The sequence below is a fragment of the Nerophis lumbriciformis genome, linkage group LG02, assembly GCF_033978685.3.
Source record: "Nerophis lumbriciformis linkage group LG02, RoL_Nlum_v2.1, whole genome shotgun sequence".
Taxonomy (NCBI): Eukaryota; Metazoa; Chordata; class Actinopteri; order Syngnathiformes; family Syngnathidae; genus Nerophis; species Nerophis lumbriciformis.
Window position 1 is genome coordinate 20,076,933 of NC_084549.2, and position 20,326 is coordinate 20,097,258.

General features: G+C 40.4%; 1 protein-coding gene across 2 annotated transcripts in view; it reads left to right on the forward strand.

Moving 5' to 3' along the window:
• The first annotated feature begins 3,880 nt into the window (after window positions 1-3,880).
• Window positions 3,881-20,326, forward strand: part of fam83b (family with sequence similarity 83 member B) — a 58,129-nt gene continuing 41,683 nt past the window's right edge. The window contains exons 1-2 of one of the 2 annotated variants that reach the window (XM_061956964.1): window positions 3,881-4,112; window positions 15,650-16,126. In XM_061956964.1, the coding sequence (XP_061812948.1) occupies window positions 15,674-16,126 (453 nt within the window). In that variant the 5' untranslated portion in view covers window positions 3,881-4,112; window positions 15,650-15,673. The remainder of the gene's footprint in view (window positions 4,113-15,649; window positions 16,127-20,326) is intronic. The other variant, XM_061956892.1, reaches the window with a different exon arrangement.

The window sequence follows — 20,326 nt, forward strand, 5'->3', positions numbered from 1 at the left end:
CCTTCCCGGTAAGGTCTATTCAGGTGTACTGGAGAGGAGGCTACGCCGGATAGTCGAACCTCGGATTCAGGAGGAACAGTGTGGTTTTCGTCCTGGTCGTGGAACTGTGGACCAGCTCTATACTCTCGGCAGGGTCCTTGAGGGTGCATGGGAGTTTGCCCAACCAGTCTACATGTGCTTTGTGGACTTGGAGAAGGCATTTGACCGTGTTCCTCGGGAGGTCCTGTGGGGAGTGCTTAGAGAGTATGGGGTTTCGGACTGTCTGATTGTGGCTGTCCGCTCCCTGTACGATCAGTGTCAGAGCTTGGTCCGCATTGCCGGCAGTAATTCGGACACGTTTCCAGTGAGGGTTGGACTCCGCCAAGGCTGCCCTTTGTCACCGATTCTGTTCATAACTTTTATGGACAGAATTTCTAGGCGCAGTCAAGGCGTTGAGGGGATCCGGTTTGGTGGCTGCAGGATTAGGTCTCTGCTTTTTGCAGATGATGTGGTTCTGATGGCTTCATCTGGCCAGGATCTTCAGCTCTCACTGGATCGGTTCGCAGCCGAGTGTGAAGCGACTGGGATGAGAATCAGCACCTCCAAGTCCGAGTCCATGGTTCTCGCCCGGAAAAGGGTGGAGTGCCATCTCCGGGTTGGGGAGGAGACCCTGCCCCAAGTGGAGGAGTTCAAGTACCTAGGAGTCTTGTTCACGAGTGAGGGAAAAGTGGATCGTGAGATCGACAGGCGGATCGGTGCGGCATCTTCAGTAATGCGGACGCTGTATCGATCCGTTGTGGTGAAGAAGGAGCTGAGCCGGAAGGCAAAGCTCTCAATTTACCGGTCGATCTACGTTCCCATCCTCACCTATGGTCATGAGCTTTGGGTTATGACCGAAAAGACAAGATCACGGGTACAGGCGGCCGAAATGAGTTTCATCCGCCGGGTGGCGGGGCTCTCCCTTAGAGATAGGGTGAGAAGCTCTGCCATCCGGGGGGAGCTCAAAGTGAAGCCACTGCCCCTCCACATTGAGAGGAGCCAGATGAGGTGGTTCGGGCATCTGGTCAGGATGCCACCCGAGCGCCTTAGGGCACGTCCAACCGGTAGGAGGCCACGGGGAAGACCCAGGACACGTTGGGAAGACTATGTCTCCCGGCTGGCCTGGGAACGCCTCGGGATCCCCCGGGACGAGCTGGACGAAGTGGCTGGGGAGAGGAAAGTCTGGGCTTCCCTGCTTAGGCTGCTGCCCCCGCGACCCGACCTCGGATAAGCGGAAGAAGATTGATGGATGGATGGAATTTTTGTGTAGCATCTGTGTGCTGAGGAACACTCTAGCAAATGTAGTGTTTAAGCCAGTGTGCAGCTGCAAAGTTGTTTATTCATTCATTTGGCGTGTCCGGTGCAGAGGGAATCTGTGGTGCAAATGTATGCAATATGAGTGAAAGACAGTGAGTTTGACATTGTGCTTTCACGAAAATGCGATAGTAGAGATCCATTTTTACAAGCCCAGAGAGATGCAACAACTTGCCTTTAAATACATTTATAAAGTTTAATAACAAACAACATGGTGACATCAGCAATCCTACCTTTGTTTTCTTTAGTGTAGTTTTAACCAAAACCCGATTTCAGGGAAAAAAAACATACAGTAACAAAATGATGAAAAGCTGAAGAAATGTATGCAACAATGTAAGATAAAAGTCACAGTCAAGCAGTGTGACCAACTCAGCATATTACTGCAACAAATGACTCGGTGAACTGTTGCTTCAGAAAAAAGTGCTGAAATAGCAGAAGTAGGCCACATTACACAGGCACATTCTTTTCTATCAATGTGGCCCCCGAGTCGAAATATTTTCCCAGGTCTGGACTATAGTGTGTTGCCTCGCCAGGAAGTAGCCTTTGCCATTAAGTTGAATGTGCCAGTTGTGTCTTTTGTTGAGCCCTACAAAGTGTTTATACTGTAAGGGTCTGATCTACTCAGTGGCCTAGTGGTTAGAGCGTCCGCCCTGAGATCGGTAGGTTGTGAGTTCGACCGAGTCATACCAAAGACTATAAAAATGGGACCCATTACCTCCCTGCTTGGCACTCAGCATCAAGGGTTGGAATTGGGGGTTAAATCACCCAAATGATTCCCGGGCGCTGCCCACTGCTCCTCTCACCTCCCAGGGGGTGAACAAGGGGATGGGTCAAATGCAGAGGACACATTTCACCACACCTAGTGTGTGTGTGACAATCATTGGTACTTTAACTTTAACTTTAACTTTAACTTTAACTTTAATCTACAGGGATCCAAATTCCACACGCTAAACAGTCTGTGCTGGGTTGTGTGTGATCTACTAAGACTGCGTGTACAATTGAAAAGTGGTGCAGACTACTCTATTTACAAACCCCGTTTCCATATGAGTTGGGAAATTGTGTTAGATGTAAATATAAACGGAATACAATGATTTGCAAATCATTTTCAACCCATATTCAGTTGAATATGCTACAAAGACAACATATCTGATGTTCAAACTGATAAACATTTTTTTTTTTTTGCAAATAATCATTAACTTTAGAATTTGATGCCAGCAACACGTGACAAAGAAGTTGGGAAAGATGGCAATAAATACTTTCGCTTGCATACGATTCAAACCGATATGGCTCAATAGCTTCAGTTTCTTCTTCAATTTCGTTTTCGCTACCTGCCTCCACACTACAACCATCCGTTTCAACACATGCGTAATCTGTTGAATCGCTTAACCCGCTGAAATCCGAGTCTGAATCCGAGCTAATGTCGCTATAAACTTGCTGTTCTGTCCGCCATGTTTGTTTGTATCGGCATCACTATGTGACGTCACAGGAAAATGGACGGGGGTATATAACGATGGTTAAAATCAGGCACTTTGAAGCTTTTTTTTAGGGATATTGCGTGATGGGTAAAATTTTGAAAAAAACTTCGAAAAATAAAATAAGCCACTGGGAACTGATTTTTAATGGTTTTAACCCTGATGGAATTGTGATATTGTTCCCCTTTAAGTTATCGTGCTGTGATTTTACCAGTCCGGCCCACTTGGGAGTAGATTTTTCTCCATGTGGCCCCCGATCTAAAATGAGTTTGACACCCCTGCTATATGTGGTAGAAACGAACCCCACAGGGCCACAGGAACCTCTTAGTTCCAGAAACTTTGAGGACTCTCATTGGACTCTCAGGGAGTTTTTACAGCGATTGCTTCAGGCAAATGATACTTAATGCTTATGAAACTAGACATGCAAACTAAGGCTGACCTGGGAAATGCTTCAGGGCAGATAGTAGAGATTCCCATGAGCTGGATGGTATCCAAACAACATTGGAGACTTCTGGGGACTTTCGCTGTTCTCATCTGCAACCCGAGAGAGAGATTTGATCTGCAATTGGAGGATAAACCAAATGAAATGAGCATCAATCCTTCAGTGCTGCATTCTCAGTGCTATTGACACCCACTTGACCTCTGGGTGCATTCAAAACTTGCCTGCGGGTCTTAAGTAACTGAAGCTTCACACCACAAACACACAACCCTGATGTAAGAATGCAGACATTACACAATGACAGTTTCTCAAGAGGCTCTGAGTAGCTGACCTCACAAAGTCATTAGTGCATACATTTACTGTGCTATGCATCGATTGCATGGCGTGTTTCGGAAGAAATACACCCCCACACCGTATTGGATGCATAAGAATGATGTATTTCTGCAGTATTGACGTCTGTCTGACTGTCACCGTCGTGATTTTCGCCGTTGCTGAACTTTGTCCATAAAGTAGAGGAAGAGAGGAGAAAAGAGGAGTGGCAAAAGAAAAAACACACACACAAAAAACAAGTATCAAACAGGTTTACGGTAGCTTGTGAGCAAGTTTCTAACCAAACCGACCATTTGCATGTCAAAACTGGAACCCACACCCTCCGTACTCAGCACACTGCTCATCATGTTCAGACAACTCCCTCCTGTCTTTGTTGCTTCCAGCCGAAGGGACAGTAGCTTCCTCAAATGTTGAAGCACAATTATTGAAGCCTGTGCATAAACCTCATTGGGATATATTTTTGGAGTAGTCAGCAGGATTTTCCCACTCTAAATGTAAGTTGCTTACATCTTGCTGTTGTCTTGGCAGTGATTACACCGGTAAGAATTGCATACACAGCTAAACAGTTTGTTCGATTATATTTGGATAAGATTATCTTGAGTTCATTGTGGGACACTCTCATCCTGACAACACACTCATATTTATATTTTGTCAAGGCACACTTTCCTGCATCACCATTTTTATTTGATGTAACATTTATAAAACATATTTGTCTTTAGGGTTAGGAGCGTTTTACCATATTACATTACATTATATTATTGTATGACTTCTTCTTCTACGTGCTAGGAACAGGACAGTTTGGAAGGTTATAATGTTTATTGAAGCATTAGATGATGGCAACGGTTGGACTAACTAATATAGTTTCAATATGAATTATGCTTTTCACATGTTCACGTGATGAAAAGCCAGCACACGCCCACGCAGTTGTGATGTCACATGGCTCTGTTCGTACTGCTCAAGTAGTCTACTCCATACTTGCCAACCCTCCCGGATTTTCCGGGAGACTCCCGAAATTCAGCGCCTCTCCCGAAAACCTCCCGGGACAAATTTTCTCCCGAAAATCTCCCGAAATTCAGGCGGAGCTGGAAGCCACGCCCCCTCCAGCTCCATGCGGACCTGAGTGACGTGTCAACAGCCTGTATTCACGTCCGCTTTCCCACAACACACGTTATAACTGTAGAATGATCGAGGGCGAGTTTTTGGTTTCATATGTGGGTTTATTGTTAGGCAGTTTCATTAACGTCCTCCCAGTGCGGTAACAACACACAACAACAGCAGTCATGTTTTATTCTACCGTAAAGCAGTTCGTCTGCCGTAAACAGCAATGTTGTTGTAATATATTGAGTTGGAGGCAATAACCAGGCGAGGTGATGAAGTACGTCTCTTTACTGTAGACTTCAGAACAGACTCACACACTTGACGTCAGGTGCGCAAATCGTTGGCCAACCAAAAAGTAACCCCAGTACGCTATAGCCAACATTCACCAGGAGATGGCAACAGACAAACATAGATCACTCTATAACATTCCTCCCCTTTTAGAAATGGAGAAGTTCCTCAAAATAAATAAACAACCCAACCAAAAAAATGCAGCAGCTCAATTAAAAAAGTGTACTTAAGCCACATTCTTTTTTTTTTTTTTTTTTAGTACTGAACTCTTAACCCTCATTTGTAAACAATAACATGCTTATTATACAAACAGTATTTGTACACCTTTAACACAGATTTTTATACTGTCTTCAGAGATTCCGTTTTTTTGGTGGTACTCGAAACCTTTCTGGGTACCTGCGGAAGGGTGTTCAGCATGGTTAGAAAAATAGAACAAGGATGGACAATTCAACCCTTAACTCAACAATGAGTAGATGAGTGTTATGTGTGTGTATATGTGTAAATAAATGAACACTGAAATTCAAGTATTTATTTTATTTATATATATATATATATATATATATATATATATATATAATAAAATAATTTATATATATAATTATATATATATATGAAATACTTGACTTGGTGAATTCTAGCTGTAAATATACTCCTCCCCTCGTAGCCACGCCCCCCCCCCCCCAACCCTGACCGCGCCCCCACCCCCCACCTCCCGAAATCGGAGATCTCAAGGTTGGCAAGTATGGTCTACTCTGTTTACATTGCTGTTTGACAATAGAAAACATATAAACTGCACCTAAATAGGAATAACACATTTTATTTTGTGCATATACAAGATACAAGATGCTTAATTGCACTTAAACATGTTCAACAGTATTTGTTTAGTCAACCCGTCCAGGAAACAGACTTATGACAGGAGGCTGATGGGTCGCCACGAGGGCGGCGCCCCGTAAAAGATGGGCAACAAAAGAACAACTTGAGGAGGGAAGAGGGGTGGAAAAGCGAAACGCAAACTATGTTCCTGTAGGGGGCGTTCTGTGGAACTAGGAAATAAGCTCAGCAAAAATAATCTACCCATTGTGACATACAACTCAAGACTTGCAAGACTACACATTATGACATACAACTCAAGACTCAGCAAACATAATCTACACATTATGACATAAAACTCAAGACTTGCAAGACTACCCATTGTGACATACAACTCAAGACTTGCAAGACTACACATTATGACATACAACTCAAGACTCAGCAAACATAATCTACACATTATGACATACAACTCAAGACTTGCAAGACTACACATTATAACATACAACTCAAGACTTGCAAGACGACACATTATGACATGCAACTCAAGACTCAGCAAACATAATCTACACATTATGACTTGCAACGGGTGCAGCCAAACACAGCCGCAGCCGTTTTTGCTTTTACTTTTGTCTCGAGGCGATGTCGCCTTTAGGCTAGTGCCGTTTTCTTTGGATTTTTCTATCGTTTTTGCTTTTGGGCCTGCGTCACATCCATTTTGTAATTTCTTCTCCATGATGTCAAGTCAAGTCAAGTCAACTTTATTTATATAGCACGTTTACGACAACTTTTAAATTGAACCAAAGTGCTTTACAGGTTAAAAAAGCATAGATCAAAAAACAAAACAAAAAAAATACAACAAAAAAACAAAGAACATAAACAATGAATGAGCTGAACAAGGTAGTGCAAAAGCAATACGGTAAAAGGGGTTGAATAAAAAGTAAAAATTTGCTAAATAAAAATTTAGTGATTTAAAAACAATTAAAAGTAATTTAAAATCAATGCAGTGAAGGACAGGAATGGTGAGTCCATAACGCGCTAAATGGCTGACTGAATGATTGTGCGAATGCAATTTCATTAGTCTGATGTGACTAGGATAAAGTTATTGGCGACAAGTGAGACTCATGAACCCAGTAAAATCCATAAAACTAGCTGAATAAACTGTATAAAGCGCAGAGTCCAGAGCGGAGGAAAACATTCCCGGCTTATGCAGGTAGTCCCGAAATAACATAATTTTTTATGGCAAGTACATGGTCATTGCTATGCTAGTCATTCACATTTATGTTAGCTTGGTCAAATTCTGCATCTGATCAATCTAATTAATTGTATTGATATTCTACTGAGCAGGTCAGACATCGGCATCACAAAAAAATGGGAAAAAAACACATTAACTAAGCTAAACATTTTTTTAAGATCTGCTCCTGCCACTCATGATGATTTTTTTCAAAAACTTGCGCCAAACCTCATTGAGATATATTTTTATTTATATATATATATATATTCAGACCTACATTTAAAAAAATGTAGGTTTGACTCAGAATTGTAACACTTGTGCAGCGTCTTGGCATTTTTGTACTTTTGGAGGTACAGTACTGTACTGTACTATAGTCACTGTACTTCTATTTAACCTAATACATGTTTGTTTAATAAACCTTCTTGTGCGACTGCAAATCCTTTAAAAGAAAACCTTTGGTAGTCCAACGGTGTCATTAGCTAGCGAGCATGAGAATCATCTGAAACCAGTCCACAAAAATCCAAAGTTGTATAATAATGGTAATATTCCTACCAATAATAATAATAATAACAGGGTACTGTAGGAATGGGTACCAAATTCGGTAATTTTATAAGTACCGACTGCAGTCCATGGGAACTACCGGGTAGCGATTCACGTAAAATCAAACAGTGCCATATGGGTTGCAAACTCGACACTGTCTCAAACAAGCAATCAAGCGGACTCAGCTGGAATGTCTCTAGGTAATGTTGCAATTTTCCATGCTAACAAAGCAAGAAGAAGGCGCTAAAAAATACAGTAAGGCTCCACTTTTAAAAAATGCACTCGCTCAATGCTGATTGAAATTGTATATTTTTTTTATACACATGCTAATGATTAGCATTAGCGATTTTACATGGCTATTTCAACACCTCCAAATGTAGCAATTAAAACTACAACCAAGATGTGCATTACAGTCATACAGCTGGTGTGTAATAAGTACAATACTTACAGTACATACACCTAGCAGGACTCAACAAAAGAAAAGACCGGCACTTACAGCTTAATAGCAAAGACTACTTCCCGGCTAAGGCAACACACCGTAGACAACACACTACTGTCATCTAACGTCTTGGATCGCAACTGCATGCAAAGTCTACTATATAATACAGTACACTACAGTACAGTACTTGCAAATGAGACATATAAGTGTAAGAAAACAAGATAACAATTGGACAGCACAATGCAGTGTTGAATGTTAAATAAATAAAAATTATATACAGTGTATATATATATATATATATATATATATATATATATATATATATATATATATATATATATATAAACACATTTGAACACACAAAAGTGATGTAAAATGGTAGCGTATAAATTCCAAAAGTGAAAGATACCCATCCCTAATATTCAGTATATGATGTAATAATCCTCCATTTTCTACTTTGACTTTTTAAAAATATCTCCCTGGCCGATCCCGAGTGGGACAATCATTAGAAAATGGATGGATGGATGGAAGGGTTCCAACAAACATTGCTAAATTTTGCATATTTTTTTCTTCTTCTTCTTCTTGTGTTGCTGCGCATCCCCTGATATCTCTGGCGCCCCCTGGGGCATGTGCACTTCACACTGAGAAAACAGAATGTTTAGAAGTCTTAATAAGAGCCTTCCTAAGGCTGTTAATATACATATTTATAGACCAATTGACTCATTAAGTGACGGTAAAGACTTATTTGTATTCATAAGGAAAACAATGTTTGTCCCTGCCTACAAACATGACTGGAGGGACTTTTGTTGGAATAAATGGAATGTCTTGGTAAATTATATTTATGGCCACTGTCTCTCAGTAAATCCCTCTACAACAGGGGTGTCAAACGGGATCAGTTTGCTAAGTATAGAAATTAGCTGAAATTTTTGAATGAAAGAAACTGCTGTTCTAAATGTGTCCACTAGATGTCACAATAGCAATTCTTTGTATCTATGTAGACGATGCTACATTTGTAAAAAAATAAATAAAAATAAACCACACCAGTCGAGGAAAATAAGCAAACTACATAAAAACCATCCTGTAATTTGATTTTGATATTATTTTTGGTAACACTTGAGTATGGGGAACACACATTCACCATGAATTAGTTGGTTATTGACATGCAAATTAGTAACATATTGGCTCTTAATTAGTCATTATTAAGTACTTATTAATGCCTTATTCTGCAAAGCCTTATTATACAACCAATAAGCCATTAACTAAGAGTCTTCCCTCAATAACCTCAGAATTATTGATTACTAGTAACCCTAACCCTAACCCTAACACTATCCCCAACCCTAACCCTAACCCTAACCCTAACCCTAACCCTTATATGTTCCCCTAGTGTCCAAATAACTCTAAATTAAGTCTCTGTTACTTTAATAAGCAAATAATTAATAGTGAATATGTTCCCCATACAAAAGTGCTGCCTTATTTTTTTATCTTGATAAATTGAAAATAACAACTGATGAACATTATCACATAATTTATTCAGAAAGTATAAATAACAACAAATAAAGATAGAATACTATTATCCGCAACATGTAAGTGTAAAAAAAAATACAACAACATTGTGATTTGTACATTTTCAGAATGTGCTTGTTCTATTTTCAAACAAAGAAAACAATCTGAAGTTGTCTTTATTTTTAAGTTATGATTTTACCAGTCCGGCCCACTTGGGAGTAGATTTTTCTCCATGTGGCCCCCGGTCTAAAATGAGTTTGACACCCCTGCTCTACAAGATTACAACTCATGCTGTTGGCAATCACATATTTGCTTCATATAAGCACTACCTGCACATTTACTGAACCAGACCTAAATTCAGGTTCACAACAGGTGAAGTTTTTTCCCCCTTTTTGCAGTTCACCTGTGAACAGTTTCAGTGGTGATAAGGGAGTTTCTGTGAAGAAAATCTGTTGTGTGAGTCACATTTTTAACCCACAGACCGAGCGGCGTCGGGTCGAACGGCAAATATTATGACAGTGGCATCCTGGTTAGAGTAAACATTGATCTGACTCGGTTGTCACGGTTACAGGGAGTTGTGGTGAAGCGATTATAAAGATAATGACCTTACTTACAGTACTTGTTGGATGTTCATTTCCTGGTCGTTTTAAACCCATCAGGCGTGTTTAGTCGCCATGCAAGCGCTGTAATTAGATGGCGATAACAGGCTGGTTATATTTACATTTGGAGTCGAATTGTATCGCGGAGGAACTCCTGCTATTTCCTTTGAAATATCTTCGGCAATTAACACGGTAATAGCCGTAGTAGCCTTATCATTTAGAAACAGGCAGCGTGATTACATTTGCGTGGGCATTGACAGCTAATGACTAAAAATTCTCTTTAGTTTTACACTTTTACAAAAACAAAGGGGTACGCAAGGGATGACTTCAAGTTTGTCAAAGTTAAAACTGATGACGTGTTAAAGAAATTTAGCTCACTGCAGCCAAACAAAGCCACAGGACATGATAATATTCCCACCAGATTTCTCAAAGACGATTGCCCCAATGGTTGCTTATATCACCAACTTGTCTATCAACCAGTGTCATGTCCCACAAGAATTCAAGCTGGCGAGAATATCACCTCTGTATAAAAAAGCAAACAAATTAGACCCGGGCAACTACCACCCTGTTTCCATCCTTTGCTCCATCTCAAAGGTTATAGAGAGGTTAATATATGAGCAAATGGATAATTATCTATCAAATCGCAAGCTCCTATTCCAATGTCAATCAGGATTCAGAAAATCACATTCCACCGATACATTCCTACTGTACCTAACTGACTACATCAGGCGAGAGATAGACATGGGCAAGTACTGTGGAATGGTTATACTGGACCTTCAAAAGGCATTTGACACAGTTAACCACTCAATACTGTTAAACAAGTTGAGGGCAATCGGTTTTGACAGCAAAGCCACAAACTGGATGAAGTCCTACCTTGAAGATAGAGAACAGGTGGTCGAGAAGAACAGATCACCGTCCTCAAGGTGAGCTGTGGTGTCCCACAGGGGAGCATTCTGGGACCATTGTTATTCGTGATTGACATGAAATCAGCATGTAACAGCAATTTGTTCCTGTTCGCGGACGATTCTGCAATCCTGGCCTCGGACAGGGACAAATTGGACTCAGCACCGAACTAAGTAATCTCTGTCTCTGGCTTTCCGATAACAAACTGTCACTACACCTGGGTAAAACAGAGTCCATCCTATTTGGGTCCAGGCACAACCTAGGTAAATTCCCAGGCTTTACAATTAAAGCAGGTGGTACCATAATCACCAGCAAAGACAAGGTCATTTACCTAGGTTGCATATTGGACAACACTCTCTCTGGTGAAAACCAAGATCAATAATAAAACTAGATTTTTGGGCAGGATTTCTGCGTTTATCAACAGGGATACACTTAAGACTAGGGATGATGCTCGAAACCGGTTTTCCCGGTTGTTCGATAAGAAAAGAACCGAGTCCTCGGACTCGAATCCCTTTTTGAGAACCGGTACCCGTTATCGAGACCACTATAGTAAAGAAAAAGAGTTGGTTCTTTATTCGAATCCCTGGGAACGAATCCCGTTCCGACCAGAAATGCTCCGTGGGACATCACAAGAAATGACGTCACGTAGCTCAGTCATTAGGCGCAGATAGCGAAAACAGGAAAAAAATGGACCGTAAAAAGCGCTCCAAAGTGTAATAAAGTTCAAAACAAAAGGTATAATCCAATGAATAACTTTACTGAGAGATTTGAGCAGGGTACAAACACTTGACGAACACTTTTACGACCAACCGGACACATAGCAACCAGGCTAGCAATGCACCTCCTTTACGGCAGCTGTCGCAACGTTCTTAAAGCAACCGCAGCACATACATATATATACAACACATCTCCCTTTTTTAACTTTTGTCTTTCTTTCCTTGTAAACAAAACAAAATCACACTGTATATGTGTTGTTTGTCTAATTATAAATAATGCAGAGGAGGCGTGTTGGCTGAGTTCTTGACGTTTACTTTCACAGCGTGCTCATAACCTCATTCTTAGCTGCCGGGTGGCGACATGCAACAACACTTTTCGGGGCTACCGCGCATGCTCGTCACTCCCGTTGCATGCTGGGTAGTGTAGTTGTTATATTCCCTAGCTCATAACATCACATCTTTCCCCCTATAAAGAAATAATGTTAACTCAATAAAGTGTATTTTTTTTTTTACCTTTAACTTTTAATGTTTTAGCATTGTAACCACATTTGCAAACAACTTTTCCCTTCATAGAATTTTCTTTCAATAAAGAAATAAAGTGCAAAAATGTCAAAGCGTCATAACAAACAGTTATGTCAACACTATTTATTTATTTATTTTTTTTATTTTTTTAAACAACTCGAAAAAACCAAGAGTTCTTAACAACTCTCAATCAGCCTCTTAGGTGGCTGGACATGTCTCTTAGGTCTAGACAGTCTCTCAACAGCAGGTACCGCGGACACTGCTGTCAGTCCTTGGTCAGCAAGGTCAGGCTCCGTGTCAGCAAGTTCTGCAGGTCCAGCTGAGTCCTGTTGAGCCTTTTCCTGAGTAATAGCTGTAGTTAGTATGTTCCAATAGCAGCAGAAGTGCACTTTTTGGAGAGCTGTATTATTTTCAGTTTTGTGCCCAAGGGACTAATTTTATCTAACACTATATTATTATTTATACACCTATAGTGATCACAGGGACAGGTTGTTTTTGTGTTACTGTATATATTTGTTTTTCTGAAAAATCCCACTTAATATACTTTGGGTAACAACAGTCAATATTTATTTATTTTATTTAATTTTTTAGGGGGGGTAACAGTCAATATTTATTTATTTATTAGATTTTATTTTTTTCTTATATAATAAAAGTGAGCTTTTGTTAAACCAAATATTGTGTTTTTTTTCCCATATACAACAACCTATCTGGACTCTATAAGAGAATCGATAAGGAATCGGTTCGATAAGAGGATTCGATAATAGGCTCGAACTCGATAATTTCTTATCAAACATCATCCCTACTTAAGACTCTTGCCGGTGCCCTCATACAGTGTCATTTTGACTACGCCTGCACCTCATGGTTCACCAGTATCCCCAAGCCACTAAAAACGAAACTGCAAACTTCCCAAAACAAGCTAGTGAGACTCCTGCTCAACCTCCCATACAGGACTCACCTAATTCAAGCCCACTTTACCAAATTGGGATGGCTAAGAGTTGAGGAAAGAGTACACCAAATTGCAATGTGCGTGGTATTCAAAATACTCAGAGAAACTGTCCCCAAGTACCTGCCCAACCATTTTCACCAGAGTAAGTGATGCTCACAGGTACTACACGAGAGGGAGTTCCTCAGACCTCGCTCCCCCCCTCTAAATTCAAGACTCTCATGGGAAAAAAATGCATTCTACTATTTTGCCACCACACAGTGCAATGCACTACCAACAGACCTTAAAATTTGAACTTCCCTACTAAATTTTAAAACTGCCATACAGTAAAATCATGGCTCAGCTCAACCTCTACCTGATCTGAACCCAAATTGATCACCAGCAACTTTCCGAAGCATCAGACAGGTTTATATGTGTCACGACTTGGACTATGGCGTGGTTTGTTCTCCCGAGGTGCAAAAGATTTGGACCATACGTGGCGTGAAGGGGAATACATGATTTATTTAAACACTATAACTACAAAAAAAAGTACAAACGAAAATTGGACCAGACGTGGCGTGAAGGGGAATACATGATTTATTTAAACACTATAACTACAAAAAAAAGTACAAACGAAAAGCGCGCACAGTGGCGGAGAAACGACTTGGCTATGAAAACAAATACTTGCACAAAGGCAGAAACTATGAACAACAAAAAACACTAACTGTGGCTTGATTAACAAAAACTTACTTGGCATGGAACCGGCATGAAAAAAGAGCAGCAAGGATCATAAGGGTGTGGAGAGTGTGCAGAAGCATAAATGCGGGGATGTCACCAGAAAGACAAACTGAAAACACTGAACTTAAATACTACAGACATGATTAACGAAAACAGGTGCGTGACTCAAAACGTGAAACAGGTGCGTGACGTGATAGGTGAAAACTAATGGGTTGCTATGGTGACAAAGAGTGCACAATGAGTCCAAACGTGGAACAGGTGAAACTAATGGGTAATCATGGAAACAAGACAAGGGAGTGAAAAGTCAGAAACTAAAGAGTCCAATAACTAAACAAAACATGACTAAGACAAAACATGATTACACGGACATGACAATATGTGGTTATAGTCTATATATATTTTCTCATTCTGTTATGCACACTCTTGGAGTCAACATGTGCATAGTCATTTACATAGTGTCATGTACATAGTGTATATACCCCCCCCCCCCCCATTTTTTGTACATATTGTTTTTCAAATCACCTGACATATGTACATAATTCATACTTGCCAACCCTCCCGAATTTCCCGGGAGACTCCCGAAATTCAGGGCCTCTCCCGAAAACCTCCCGGGACAAATATTCTCCCGAAAATCTCCCGATTTTCAGCCGGAGCTGGAGGCCACGCCCCCTCCAGCTCCATGCGGACCTGAGTGAGGACAGCCTTTTTTCACGACGGGAGGACAACAGGGTCGGACTAGAGATAAATTGTATTATTATGTTTATCTTACCTAAAAATAAATATATTTATTAATAAAAAAAACAAAAAAAAACGAAATACATTTTTACTATATTTTGCTAAAAACATCAAAATTAATTGTATTTTTATTTGTATTTTTTCTGACTCCTTATTACATCAAGCCATAGAATTATACATTAAAATAAACATATTTGAAATCATTAATTTAAATGATCATAATTCATTTAAAATGACCATATTTAATTAATAAAATAATTGCTTGTTTATCAACAACTTTAGCATTTTATTCATTACATTTTGAAGCTCTCAGAAGCCAAGTTTTGTTATATTCCTTAAGATTTATTTATGCAAGTTTGAAGTATCAATTATCTAAACACAGTTTTGTTTGCATATTTTCAGGATATATATATATATATATATGTATGAAATACTTGACTTGGTGAATTCTAGCTGTCAATATACTCCTCCCCTCTTAACCACGCCCCCAACCACGCCCCGCCCCACACCTGACCACGCCCCCCGCCCCCCACCTCCCGAAATCGGAGGGCTCAAGGTTGGCAAGTATGACATAATTTATCCATTTTTTTTAACGTATTTTTGTATATACATGTTACAGGTTATATGTCTTCTATGTTTGAATGTATCAAATGTGGTAAATATTTAATGGACCACGATGGAAACAAGCCTTTTGGCTTTTTGTGAAATCCGTTTGCCTTTTTAAAGCATTACATGTCAATGAACTTCTCAATCAATCAATCAATCAATCAATCAAACTCAGGGATGAAATGTAGCTGCACAAAATGATAATATAAATCCATTTAATAAATTAAAATACAAATAAGGCAACAAGAGAAGTATCCCACACTTCTCTTTTGTAAAGTATATTTGCACAGCCGATATGGGCATCTACATCAACAATATGATTTGCCTATTAGCTGGACAGGACCAAAAAAATTAAAAAATTTAAAATTAAAAAAAGTGATGAAATGTGGTCTCCATAATCATTTTTTGTGTGTTCTGCATCAGGTCTAACTGAGGCCGCTTGTAGCGATGGAGTCTTCCAACTTTTCTTCGCTGTCGTCCATAAGGGGAGAGTATGCATCCGGGGATTACATGCAATCCCACTACAAGGAGTCGTATCGGCTGGCCATCGATTGCTTACTGAGCGGCGGCAGAGACAGTTATGCCGAGTTCCTCAAGGGAGAACGCACCGGGAGCTTCTTGTCCGAAGACGAGCTCGACTTCATCACGACCAACGCCAAGCAGCTCCCGCCTCAGAACAACGCCGAGGAAGACAACGCACCCACGGAGAGCAGCAAATCGTCCTCGGGGACGTACTGGCCCGTCAACTCCGACGTGGACGCTCCTAATTTAGACTTGGGGTGGCCGGAGGTCGTGCAGGAAAAACAAGACACCAACATAGATCTACTCTATCATCCCCCGAGACAGAACAGCCCCTCCATTAAAGAAGTGGTTCTCAAGAATATCAGGAATGCAAGACAGGTAAAAACGTGCTCCTTTCCATGATCATTCTTAGGCCCTGAAGGCAGCGCTACCCTTAGACCTGGGGTGTCGAACGTAAGGCCCGCGGGCCGGGTTAGGCCCGCGAACAGGTTTTATCCGACCCGCGGGATGAGTTTTGCGAAGTATAAAAATGAGCCAAAATGTTTTGAATGAAAGAAACCAAATCCTTTAAAATAAAAACATTTGGTAGTCCAACGGTGTCATTAGCATCATCTGAAACCAGTCCACAAAAATCCAAAGTTGTATAATAATGGTAATATGGTAACACTTTAGTATGGGGAACACATATTCACCATGAATTAGTTGCTTATTAACATGAAAATTAGTAACAAATTGGCTCTTAATTAGTCATTATAAAGTACTTATTAATGCCTTATTCTGCATGGCCTTATTATACAACCAGTAAGCCTTTAACTAAGAGTCTTTGCTCAATAACCTTAGAATTATTGCTTATTAGTAACTCTACCCCTAACCCTAACCCTAACCCTAACCCTAACCCTTATACTGTATGTTCCCCTGGTATCAAAATAACTCTTAAAAGGGAACATTATCACAATTTCAGAATGGTTAAAACCATGAAAAATCAGTTCCCAGTGGCTTATTTTATTTTTCGAAGTTTTTTTTCAAAATGTTACCCATCACGCAATATCCCTAAAAAAAGCTTCAAAGTGCCTGATTTTAACCATCGTTAACAAACACCCGTCCATTTTCCTGTGACGTCACACAGTGATGCCAACACAAACAAACATGGCGGAAAGAACAGCAAGCTATAGCGACATTAGCTCGGATTCAGACTCGGATTTCAGCGGCTTAAGCGATTCAACAGATTACGCATGTATTGAAACGGATGGTTGTAGAGTGGAGGCAGGTAGCAAAAACGAAATTGAAGAAGAAACTGAAACTATTGAGCCATACCGGTTTGAACCGTATGCAAGCGAAACCGACGAAAACGACACGACAGCCAGCGACACGGGAGAAAGCGAGGACGAATTCGGCGATCGCCTTCTAACCAACGATTGGTATGTGTTTGTTAGGCATTAAAGGGAACTAACAACTATGAACTAGGTTTACAGCATATGAAATACATTTGGCAACAACATGCACTTTGAGAGTGCAGACAGCCCAATTTTCATCAATTAATATATTCTGTAGACATACCCTCATCCGCGCTCTTTTCCTGAAAGCTGATCTGTCCAGTTTTGGAGTTGATGTCAGCAAGCTAGGGTCGATAGGGGGTTTAGCTCGCTCGTCTGTGGGAACAAACTGCCGCCATTGCTTGCCGTGCTACCGAGGTCCTTTGTCCCTGAATTGCTCACACACTCCGGCAGATTCAATGGGGGTCTGGCGGCAGATTTCTTTGACTTTATTGTTGGAAATGCATCTGTTTTGAGTGTCGCAGGATATCCACACATTCTTGCCATCTCTGTCGTAGCATAGCTTTCGTCGGTAAAGTGTGCAGAACAAACGTCCAACTTCTTGCCACTTTCGCATCTTGGTGCAACTTGAATCCGTCCCTGTTCGTGTTGTTACACCCTCCGACAACACACCGACGAGGCATGATGTCTCCAAGGTACGGAAAACAGTTGAAAAAACGGAAAATAACAGAGTTGATTTGACTCGGTGTTTGAGAAAATGGCGGATTGCTTCCCGATGTGACGCCACGTTGTGACGTCATCGCTCCGAGAGCGAATATTAGAAAGGCGTTTAATTCGCCAAAATTCACCCATTTAGAGTTCGGAAATCGGTTAAAAAATATATGGTCTTTTTTCTGCAACATCAAGGTATATATTGACGCTTACATGGGTCTGGTGATAATGTTCCCCTTTGTTACTTTAATAAGCAACTAACTAATGGTCAATATGTTCCCCATTCTAAAGTGTTACCGGTATTATTCCTACCAATAATAATAATAGTAACAGGGTATATTGTAGGAATGGGTACCAAATTCGGTAATTTTATAGGTACCGACTGTAATCCATGGGAACTACCGGGTAGCGATTCACCTAGAATCAAACAGTGCCATATGGGTTGCAAACTCGACACTGTCTCAAACACTTGGCCGGGAAACAAGCACTGAAGCAGACTCAGCCGGACTGTCTCTAGGTAATGATACATTTTTCCATGACAACAAAGCAAGAAGAAGGCACTAAGAAAATACAGTAAGGCTCCACTTTTAAAAAAATGCACTAGCTCAATGCTGATTCAAATCGGATATTTTTTCTATACATATGCTAATGAGGGGGTGTCAAATGTAAGGCCCGCGAACAGGTTTTATGTGGCCCGCGGGATGAGTTTGCTAAGTACAAACCCCGTTTCCATATGGGTTGGGAAATTGTGTCAGATGTAAATATAAACGGAATACAATGATTTGCAAATCCTTTTCAACCCATATTCAATTGAATGCACTACAAAGACAAGATATTTGATGTTCAAACTCCTAAACTTTTTTGCAAATAATAATTAATTTAGAATATCATGGCTGCAACACGTGCCAAAGTAGTTGGGAAAGGGCATGTTCACCACTGTGTTACATGGCCTTTCCTTTTAACAACACCCAGTAAACGTTTGGGAACTGAGGAGACACATTTTTTAAGCTTCTCAGGTGGAATTCTTTCCCATTCTTGCTTGATGTACAGCTTAAGTTGTTCAACAGTCCGGGGGTCTCCATTGTGGTATTTTAGGCTTCATAATGCGCCACACATTTTCAATGGGAGACAGGTCTGGACTACAGGCAGGCCAGTCTAGTACCCGCACTCTTTTACTATGAAACCACGTTGATGTAACACTTGGTTTGGCATTGTCTTGCTGAAATAAGCAGGGGCGTCCATGGTAACGTTGTTTGGATGGCAACATATGTTGCTCCAAAACCTGTATGTACTTTTCAGTTACTGTCAATGGATTTCTGTAGTGTTCCTGAGCCCATGTGGTGATATCCTTTACACACGGATGTCGCTTGTTGATGCAGTACAGCCTGAGGGATCGAAGGTCACGGGCTTAGCTGCTTACGTGCTGTGATTTCTCCAGATTCTCTGAACCCTTTGATGATATTACGGACCGTAGATGGTGAAATCCTTAAATTCCTTGCAATAGCTGGTTGAGAAAGGTTTTTCTTAAACTGTTCAACAATTTGTTCACGCATTTGTTGACAAAGTGGTGAGCCTCGCCCCATCCTTGTTTGTGAATGACTGAGCATTTCATGGAATCTACTTTTATACCCAATCATGGCACCCACCTGTTCCCAATTTGCCTGTTCACCTGTGGGATGTTCCAAATAAGTGTTTGATGAGCATGCCTCAACTTTATCAGTATTTATTGCCACCTTTCCCAACTTCTTTGTCACGTGTTGCTGGCATCAAATTCTAAAGTTAATGATTATTTGCAAAAAGAAATGTTTATCAGTTTGAACGTCAAATATGTTGTCTTTGTAGCATATTATGGGTTGAAAATGATTTGCAAATCATTGTATTCTGTTTATATTTACATCTAACACAATTTCCCAACTCATATGGAAACGGGGTTTGTATAAAAATGAGCCGAAATTTTTGATTGACAGAAACTGCTGTTCTAAATGTGTCCACTAGATGTCGCAATAGCAATTCTTTGTATCAATGTAGATTATGCTACATATGTAAACAACGTAGACCACATGACGTTAATACATCAGTCGAAGAAAATGAGCAAACTACATGAATAACATCCTGTAATTTGATTTTTATATTCTTTTTTATCTTGATAGATTGAAAATTAACACCAAATGAGTTGACTGATGAACATTATCACATCGTTTATTCAGAAAGTATAAATAACGACAAATAAAGGTAGAATACTATTAACAGCAACATGTAAGTGTAAAAAACAACAACATTATGATTTGTAAATTTTCACAATGTGCTTGTTCTATTTTTTAACAAAGAAAACAATCTGAAGTTGTCTTCATTTTTAAATTGTCTTGCCATGATTTTTCCAGTCCCGGCCCATTTGGGAGTAGATTTTTCTCCATGTGGCCCCCTGATCTAAAATGAGTTTGACACCCCTGCCTTAGACCTTCAGTGTGTAGCAGTGGCAGGGAGTGTCTGCTGGCATTTCATGGCCCAAATCCAGTTTGACAACCTCTCTCATCAAGACAGTGTGGGAACAGGCAGCTTACTACTACTACATTAAATCCTTTACATAATGGTT